The sequence below is a fragment of the Semicossyphus pulcher genome, unplaced genomic scaffold (genome assembly GCF_022749685.1).
Source record: "Semicossyphus pulcher isolate SPU_LCO1_2020_fin unplaced genomic scaffold, fSemPul1.0.p SCAF_16, whole genome shotgun sequence".
NCBI classification, from domain to species: domain Eukaryota; kingdom Metazoa; phylum Chordata; class Actinopteri; order Labriformes; family Labridae; genus Semicossyphus; species Semicossyphus pulcher.
In genome coordinates, this window is record NW_027211670.1 from 16,058,655 (window position 1) to 16,068,454 (window position 9,800).

A 9,800-nucleotide genomic window follows, 5' to 3' on the forward strand; every position below is an offset into this window, starting at 1 on the left:
ACGATGCGGCTGCCCCGGGTTCAACTCCCACCCTCGGCCCTTTGCCACGTGTCATCCCCACTCTCTCCTCCCCTGTCTCCGACACCATCCACTGTCCTCTCTCTATCAATAAAGGCGTAAAAGGCCCAAAAAATAAATAATAATAAATAAAAGAATGCCTATGCCATGCATACGTATGTGCTGATAACACCACACTTACACTCTGGCACTAAGCCTGGAAGTCTATACTGTACATAATAAACCTTACAGTATGTGTCGACTGTTTCACGCCGTTTCATCAGAAAAGACGACACAAAAACATCCATGCACAATACATCGCAATTTCACAATTGTTCTGCCACTTGCTCCTCACATAACATCCTCTTAATTTAACAGCAGCCCCTACATTTTATAGAGTAAGATGAGGGATCCAGCTGTTTTTTCTGACCTCTAACTTGACCTTCATCCACATCTGTCTCTACTACACTTTCTTTAAAAACTAAGGCAACAGTTTTTAAGGTTTTTTTGGTTACAATCAGTGAAAACTTTCTCCAAAATGACAAAAACACAAACAAAATGAAAGTAATCCAAGGGTGGGAACTGGAAATAGTGTGTGTGTGTTGGTGTGTGTGTGTGTGTGTGCATGTGGGTGACCAGCGACGGAGGAGCTCGGCGAGGAGGGTGTGATGTTCTTTAAGAAGTTGAACGTGTTAGCTAGAAGTGACCATGTGCCATGAGTGAGAAAAACTGCCGAAGAAGAAAGTTTAAAAGAGAGGAGAAAAGGTGAAGAAAAAAAGCGATAGGCTGAGATTGGAAACTGGATAATATCGTGTGCAAGTTTGCGAGTGGGATGAAGAAGTGAACGGCGAGGATTGGAGGGGGGGGAATGAAAAGGGCAAGGAACAAAAAGAAGCGATCGCGCCAGAGAAGGAGAGGAGACAGAGGGAAAGAGGGGAGAAAGAGGAGCAGAGGAGCGAGGGCAATGAGCTGGATTGAATACCATCTGACAGGTCCAGCTGGGAGTTTGCCCACCCCGCAGCACCGCAAAACCCCTCAATATGGAGGCCAATTACTGCTGCCCGCGTGACCGTGGCATGGCAGCATCAGAGACGCAACCCTCCTCCTCCTCCTCGTCTCCTCTCTCCTTCCCCTCTTCCTCCCCTCCTCATTTCCTCACACTCCCCCCCCACCCCCCTTTAAAATAAATAAATAAATAAAAAAACACTCCCACCATCTGTGCAGAGTGACAACAACCTCTATACCCGAGCTGTACACTGCACACACACACATCAAACATGACAAATCCTCACTCGTGTGCATGTGGGTTTTTAAACCCAAAAGCGAGTCTGTGAGGTTTTAGACTCTTTCTACCACAGTGAGGTCTGATTCTTTCACACCTTCTGCATGTTTTGTTTTTTTACAACACAAAGACAGTTAGCCACAAGTCAGCATTCAGGGAGTATACAATCACTCTCTCTCTCTCTCTCACATACACCATTGTTCCACAGATGCAGTGGAATTTCACCCCATGCCAGCTCAATCTCTCTCCTCCGAGTTGGGCGTGGCGCTCAGGCTGGTGAAGGTGGGTGGGTGCAGGCAGGCAGAGGCAGGGTAGGTGGGTGGGTGAGCGTGTTGCAGAAGCACCCGATGCCCATTGCACTGGACCAAGATTGAGCTCCGTGTGCAGCCGAAAAGGTCGTGTTTTTTCAGTTCTGGTGCCCTCTTTTCACCCGGTGTGTGCGCCGATAAAACGGCCGTGTCTGGAAAAAACCCATTGCATTTACAATAGAGCTTCTGCACGTCTCTTATACACTAAAACAGACTTACTCGCACACTGCCGGGACTTCAGCACTCATCTTTTAATATTTAAATTGTCCTGACGTAGCCTCATAACGGCTTCCCAGCTCTACAAATAGCTCCATTCTACGATTATGACTCTGATTAGTCCCCTGAAATATTTTTTCAACATTAATCCCAAAATAATTAATCCCATAAATGTGCACCTAATCTGATAAATGGCAGTAAAAACTCTCCAGATGGAGGTTTGTGTACAGTGGGCCTGGGCCTACTTTCGGTTGTGCTGCGCTGCGGTTTAAGCAGATCAGTTTTTAAAGCAGTCAAATGGAGCTCAGTGCGGGATTATTTAATTACAGTAATTGCACGGTATTTTATAAACACTCATTTGAACAATTAGGTTTGAATAGGATCCCAATTAATTGATTTTATGGGCTTTGGTTACGTCACTTAAGCCTATTTGTCATAGATATTAGAATGACCAGTACATTACATGATGATGATGTCAGCCCACATGAAAGGTGACGTGTATGTTAAATTTTGAACATTTGAAAAATAAACAAAAACCTCAAAATAAAAAAATAAGAATTTGTTCAGGCTGGAATGCACACAGGTCTTAAAGGGTTATGAAAGGTTAATTCAAAATGATATAGCCTACGCTTTCTCGTTGTTTTATTTGTGTAAAAATATTAATATTTAATGATAACCTAATTATAATTATTACATGAATAACCAGTGTTTTATTCTATTAATCTACCTTAGGTGATGGATAAAATATACATTTAAAATAAGCTTGGCCCCACAGGTGATTTTAAAACTTTAACACAGTTTAAAAGTCGGCCAACATGATTTTAAAACTCTTCTTTAACCCGCAGAAATCTCCTTTAAGTTTCACGCCTCGGCCTCTCCGCAGTCTCGTGCAAAATTCCGTGACCGGAAATATATTAAAAAAAGAGGTCTCTTTTTGTCCAGTGCCGCGTGCGGACACTCAGGCTCCTTTAACGGCGGAGAATAATGAACAGATGCTGAGTGAATTAGGAAAGAAATACTGGGTCCCTCCCACAAGGGCCACTTTGGCAGGGGCCGCCTGGCTGCCACGTGGCGCAGCTGGCACCGGGCTCGTGATGGCGGTGATGGTGGTGGGCTTTCGCTGGTCTCTGGCTTTACTGGTGCTCAGACATTTAGCGACTTGGCACCGCGAGCCGCCATCAAATCCTCTGCCAGCCGCCGCCCCTCTGAAATAAAAGTCCACCGACTAAGTGAGAGGTTAGAGCCGGAAATCACATCAGAGAGTCGGCTCTCACCTGGTCCGCCGAGGCCTGAACTTCATACGGTACTGCGAACTTAACAGGACTTCTCGTAACACAGAAGGATGCCTGAAATATCACAGCGACTATTTTTAGTTTTGTAGCATTATTTAATGACCTAATTCCATCCTAAAACATTATTTTTTTAAATATTCAATAGGCAGAACTGATTTAAAGCAGTCCTCCACTCATACAAGTGTCCGTGCAGCAGATTTCTTCTTCGTGTTTATTAAATCAAACCGCGGCGGGTCGTTTAATGTGATCAAAGCCGTTCCATCCGGGAAAAGAAATGTCAAAATAAAATCAATTTTCATTGAATTAATTTGTACGAAACCAAAGTTTTCACATCCTGTATGAGACCTGTGGCCGAGCTACAGAACTAAAATGATGAACGTCAGTTACTTTTATTTAATTACATGTTAAACTAAAGGGATAAAAATCGATTCTTAATTGCCTGTTAATTATTAATGTTTTTTAAATTGGACTAATGTATATTCAGGATGTTCATTTTTGAAAGGGAAAACCGAATGTAATTATCTATTAGTATTTACACACATGAAAACTGAGCTTTAAAAACGTAAAAACAAGTAAATAGCCTGTATGCAATAACAGGTAGAAATCTTTAATATTAAACTGAAGGACATCAGTAAAACAAAGCTATTTTGGGATTTTTTTTAAATGTTAGATGACAAAAATTAAAATTTAAAAAGGCATCTGTTTGCTTTAAGTTTAAACATTTTATTTTGGTAAATTCATTAAAAGCAGCTTCTTCCTTTTTTGCCCTCAATAACCAAATTGCAGCCTTTCCATGTTTTACACCATGCTGTCCCTTTATTTATCTATCTATTTGTATTATTAGATGTGGTGGTAACCATTTGGATTGTGTACATCTGTGGTTAAAGGTGTGTGTGAGTGTGTGTGCATGATGCCACTCCTGGACTCCCTCGTTTCAAACCTACGGGCCGTTGATTCACCTGATTTTGCACCTGCAGCTCGGCCACTGATGTTCAGAGTCATCTGGGCCTTTTTAGGCAAAAAAAAAACCATACTAATAAGAAAAGAAAATATTATCACTGTGATGATTTTATATTTTTGCAGTGTGACACCTTGCCGTTGAATTTGCTCACACATCCTCTGCTCCTCTTTGGCCCGGGTCGGTGCAGGATGGGACGGTTTGCACCCTGCGGTGCCCGGTGCTGATTTCTCCTGGACGTCCGCAGCAACATATGGGACCCGGGGCAGCCGTCCAAACATGGAGCCTGCTCCTACTGCTGATCTGATAAAACACCAGTGATGGGATCTAGCCTACGGAAACTCAAATAGTCCAATATTGTTTGAAAAAACAGGAAGAAGCAGAGTGTTTTCAATATTTTAACCAAACCAAACAAGCACTTTGAGTGAAGATAAAAGTCTTTGCAATCAGGCATCTTTTTAGCTTTTAGTTAAATGGGATGAGAAAATAAAAGCTTCATTTATAAGCTACTTATTTAGTATTTTATTGTTAGTACTTATGAAAATATCAGCGTACCTACCCTCGCCTGTGAGGTCTAAAAGATGCTCACTTTGCATCACACCGTGCCGCTGTGATCGGGCCCACAACCCTCCCTGTGCAGAACAAACTGAGAACTTTGATCTAAAAAAGATTAACTTTGTGTGTTCAGTATGTTCAGCGTTCTCCCCTCCTCTTGTTGGGAATGTCTGCGGCCTTTTGTTCTCTCACTAACTCACCAAAGCGCGCTGTTAAACGCGTGTGAAGGCTTTGAGTAAAAGAACACACGGTGTACAAAAACAAAAGGTAGAAAAGATCAGTGAGAGCGTGAAAGTGCTTTTAATCTGAAATCTGAGTCGTGTTGCTTTCAGGGGGTTCATTCTAGTTTAATATAATTTGGTGTCTGCTGATTACTTCCCTGTTTCATCGCAGAGTCTATGCACAAAGCTTGAAAACAATCCGGCATGGACATGCGCTCTGAGAGAAATATTTCTTGAACAGGCCTCGAGCAGCGTCTGCTGGTTGTTATAATGCATGTTATAATGCAATGCATGTGAATGTATTCCAGTGCATACTTCCCCTCTGCTACCCACTGCTGTTTCCACCATATACGTCTTCAAGGAATTGAACCTTTTGCACATTTTGGCACGATAAAGACCTTATGAATGGCCAGCATTGTATTAAATACACCTTAAAGCTTTAAAATAGGCCGTGTGAGGCGTTCAATGTGATTAGGTTAAAACAAAATATGCACCTTTTTGTCTTTTCTCCAAATTCTATCCTTTTCTTCAACACATTTCTGGATCTTAACTGTCAAATAATCCGTGTTTTATTATTTAATTACAAGAATTCTGTGAAATTTGGCTTCAATGAGGCAGGCCTGCTGCTTTCAACACTGGTTGTCGGTGTTCTTTTGCCATCTTCTTTGTGTTTATTTTAGAACATAAAAGCCCTTAATCATTTATTCCTAAAATCCATTTTTAGTGCAATGCACCTCCTGCCATCCGTAAAAGTCGTTTTATTTCTTATACTCTTTAAACTTTAAGCTTTTAAACACATCAACAAAAGGCGACGTTTTATTAAATTTAGAATAAAACAGCTGACATAATAGCTTTTATCATATTATTGTAATCTAATTTTAACAAACACTGCACGATCCCTAGAGGGGGAAAACAGACTGACTGAAACGCCTGTTGAGTCTATTATTCATATTTGTTTGCTATTAAGCTTTTTAAACACATTTTTGACCTAACATTATTGAACGGGCCACACTTAGGGGCCCACACTGCCCCCCCTCCTGATGCTCACAAAGAGATGTGTTCAATCATATCAGACAATTATAAAACACTTTTTATTCTGTTGCTTGTGTCATAACATGTTTCGGCCTGTACATTGGTTGAAGTCAGCCTGCATACAGGAGATTACTGGACACACTGACAGGATGTACAACAGTATAGGGATGACATCAGTAGAATACAGAAGGTAATCAGGGGACTCTTTCTGCCGCATCCTTCCAGAAGCTTCTCTTGTTTCCCAAACAATATTACACATGATAGGATTGTCAGTTTCAGGTCTGATTGAAAGGGGCTCAGTTATGGAAAAAAGCATTGAGGTCCTCATACGGAGGCGCCCTGTCGTGGTGCAAGTGTACGTCGTGGAAAGGTGGAATGTTCTCGGAGTGCGCAGCTCCACTGCGCGCGCCTGAGGGCCCAAACGGGATGCTGTGGCCGGGCCGGGACGTGGTCAGTCCGGAGTAATGCATAGAGTAATGATAGTTCCTGTCCGTCTCGGAGGACTCCTGTTGCCTCCCGGGCAGTCCTCCGTTCAGGCACACGGGAGGGCTGTGCTGGCCCTCGTAGTCCGGGCTGTTATAGTCAGGGGACGTCCCGCCCGGGGGGTACACGCCCTCGTACCCGGGTCCGTAGGAATGGCTCCGCAGGTTAATCGCACCGGACCCGGGCTGGTAGTGCGGACTGGAGATGCGCGAGCACCGGTAGGAGTAGGGATGGACGGAGAAAGGAGAGCTGGGCATGTGGAAGCGGGCTCCCTCTGAGCACGGCTCAGTCAGGAAGTTCCTGGTGTTGAGCTGCAGACATCCCGCCACCAGGTTGGTGGTGGGCTGGGACAGGCCTTTACACAACATCTGCACGTAGGCCACCACATCTGGACGCTTCCCGTTGCGTAAAATCTCCCCAAGCGCTAAGATGTAATTCTTGGCCAGCCTCAGAGTCTCTATCTTGGAGAGTTTCTGCGTTTTGGAGTAGCATGGCACCACTTTGCGCAGGTTGTCCAGCGCAGAATTCAAGTCGTGCATGCGCGTGCGCTCCCTCGCGTTCGCCTTCATGCGGCGCACCTTGGAGCGCTCCACGCGCGCCGCCGTCATCTTGCGCTTCTTTGGGCCGCGCTTCTTGGGTTTGTCTCCGCCGTTCTCGTCCTCGCACTCCTCTTCCTCGGCCTCATCGTCATCATCGTCGTCGTCGTCGTCGCCGGCCATCTCGGACTCGGCTCGGCTGCTGCCTTCCTGAGGCTCGTCCAGATCGTCATCCCCGAGGCCGCAGCGCTCGTGCTCGTCGTCCTTGGTCTTGCAGTCCTCGCTCTCGTTGTCCTCCACCCAGTCGGCCGCGAGCCTCTGGACGTCCGGCAGCACCTCGCTGAACAGACGGCTCAACATCGTGGCAAGCAACCTGCAAGAAACACAGGCGGAGCTTTAGCTGGACTGTTTGCCACCCTGCTGCTGTTCACGCACCCACAGGTGCGCTGTCAGAGCACGAGAGCCTGCCTCAGTGAGCTCCAACAGGGCCGGAGGCTTTATGTGTCCCTCACACAGGGGAACTAATCATTTATACACGTCTGTAGCTGTTTTAAGTATTTCCGTGCTTTTATAGTTGAAGGAATTTTATGTTTTTACATTATTACATCACGTAAGCGATGTTTCCTGTATCTTTGAGGAAATGACGCAGATTTAATAAGCCCAGAATCCAGACATCAGCCAAGGAATACAAGGATGTCTGAAGTATGTTTATGGGAAATACTTAATTTTGTCACCTTGCTTGTTAAATGAAAACCTCGGCTTCACTCAGAAATAAAGCTAAAGGATAAAAGGTTAAACAGGAGCTGGAATGTGAGGCCTTAAAGCAGCCTGTGTATGATGTAGAATTATTTTTAATTTCACTACAAGAAAGATATCTTTAAAAAATGAAGTGAAAAGTGTCTTTTAATTTCTTCTATTACAATCAGATTATTTAAGCAACAGTCTCTGGACCAGCCCTCGGCCTCCACGCGAGCCTCGGTCTCTGCCCTCCTGCAGCCCGGCGCAGGGAGCGGTGCTGCCGGCCTGCCTGCCTGCATCAGTGCGTCCCCCTAGGGACGCATTAAAGGTGCGGGTCCCTCCTCCGTCCTATAAATTACAGACCTGGAGGAATTCCAGCACAGACAGGCCGCACACTGGACCTCAGGGTCCACTTTGATACCTCTGAATGATCAGACTGAATGATTTATTCTGAATATACTCGAGAAGATTTCTGTTATTAAAAGTGCACAAGTTCGAATCGTCTTGAAAATTGCATGAAGGAAAAATAATAGTCATGATTTTGAAGCCAGCGCAGGTTCATTAAGCCAATTTTGGACACCTCGCGAGATCACGTAGGCCACAGGAAAAAACGTAATTTGACGTTTTCGCTGCTGAAAGAAAGAGATGAAGATATTGTTTATTTGCTCTCTTTTTTTTATTTTCTTTGACGTCTTTATTTTGTTTTTTAACCTTAAAATCTGCATTTAAAAAAAAATCAAAATTGCATTTAAACGGTCACGAGGCCAGTTTTTAATAATTAGTTTGAAGCCTTACGTTCGTTGGACTTGGTATCAGATTGACCAGTAATCAGTCACACAAACAGACAAGTTATTTAACGTAAAATAAAAGCTCTTAATATCCCGTAATCTTGAGTTTTTCCAGAGTATTCCGAGCTCAGCTGTGCAGGTGGAGTCCAAGGACGTCTTCTTTTTTTCCTAATCTTGTAAGCACAATGTAATTAATGCCAACCAATACCTTGTCAATTAGCCTGTGTGTCTGTGGAGAATTCAACCCCCACAGTGCTGTGAGACGCACACACACACACACACACACACACACACACACACGCACACACCAACACACGCAGACGTCTTTAGGCATCCTATTACACGTTTTTTTCCTTATTATTTATAAAACAATAAACTCTCTAGTGCTGATTATCTACAATGCAAAAGATGAACATGTGCCCGAGCAGCCTCCGTTACTCTCTCTAGATTTATTGCAACAAAATCTATTAAATTAAACGCACTAATGAGCCAAAATCTTCCAATAAACGATCAATCTATTCGATAAAACCAGCGATTAAAAAATAATAACCAGAAGAAGAGCTAAAAATCTGTCTGATCACGTCGCGTCATGCAAAAAAAAAAAAAAGGCGATAAAAAATGAGAAAGAAGTCCCTCATTTTGATGATTGTCTCTGCCTCTAATCCATCGTGCGTTAAAACAAAGAGAAAAACAATCAATCCATATCTGATTATGAAGTATTGATTGGAAATGTTGAACCTACCTCCGTGGTGGAGCTCAGTGACGGGGCAAAGCGGGTTTGTTTACACCATCTCTCTCCGGGTGGGCATCACATCCACACGCCCTGCATGCGCGGATGCTTTTGCAGGAGGAGACGATCTATGTTTCTGCTCTCTCTCTCTCTCTCTCACACACACACACACCTCTCTCTCTCCTCTCCTCCTTGCTCTCTCTCTCTCTCTTCTTCTTCTTCTGCTGCTGCTGCTGCTTTCCCGAGCCCCCCAAACGCGCGGAGGGGATCCGTGCATGTGGCACCTCAGAGGCAGGACTGGGTGGGTTACATACCAGCTCTGATGCCAGGCCCATATGGCTGGCACGTCATTGGCAAGAGCCATCACATGAGAGCCGGTGATTGACATGCGGCCGCATTCACAGAGACTGGCTTCCCCCCGGGGGAGAGGGACGCGCCATCTGTCACCGAGCTGAAAGAGAAAATGGAATAAGGAGTGAATGGCACAAAAAACACCGCACACTGGATTGAGAAAAAGCTTCTGTGAGCCTCCATCTTTGGGAGAAACGGGGTTAATCTCATATGGAAGGTTTAGGCAAACAATCCCCTTACGAGAAATAATTATCACAATCCTTTAATTATCAATTTTCGAAAGATATCAGTGAAAATACTGGATTGTTAGAGG

The 9,800-nt window shown here is 44.3% G+C and overlaps 1 protein-coding gene across 1 annotated transcript; it reads right to left on the reverse strand.

Annotated features, from left to right (window-relative positions):
• Window positions 1-5,898: 5,898 nt before the first annotated feature.
• LOC138593023 (neurogenic differentiation factor 2-like) lies at window positions 5,899-9,411 on the reverse strand. Its single transcript, XM_069663845.1, has 2 exons — window positions 9,149-9,411; window positions 5,899-7,253 (listed from the first exon to the last, which is right to left on the reverse strand). The coding sequence occupies exon 2, from the start codon at window positions 7,238-7,240 to the stop codon at window positions 6,158-6,160; it is 1,083 nt and encodes a 360-aa protein (XP_069519946.1). The 5' UTR covers window positions 7,241-7,253; window positions 9,149-9,411; the 3' UTR covers window positions 5,899-6,157.
• Between the last annotated feature and the right edge of the window lie 389 nt (window positions 9,412-9,800).

Excerpts from the sequence above, each read along its gene's own strand:
- LOC138593023 (XM_069663845.1), bottom strand. The coding sequence starts at position 7,240 with ATGTTGAGCCGTCTGTTCAGCGAGGTGCTGCCGGACGTCCAGAGGCTC.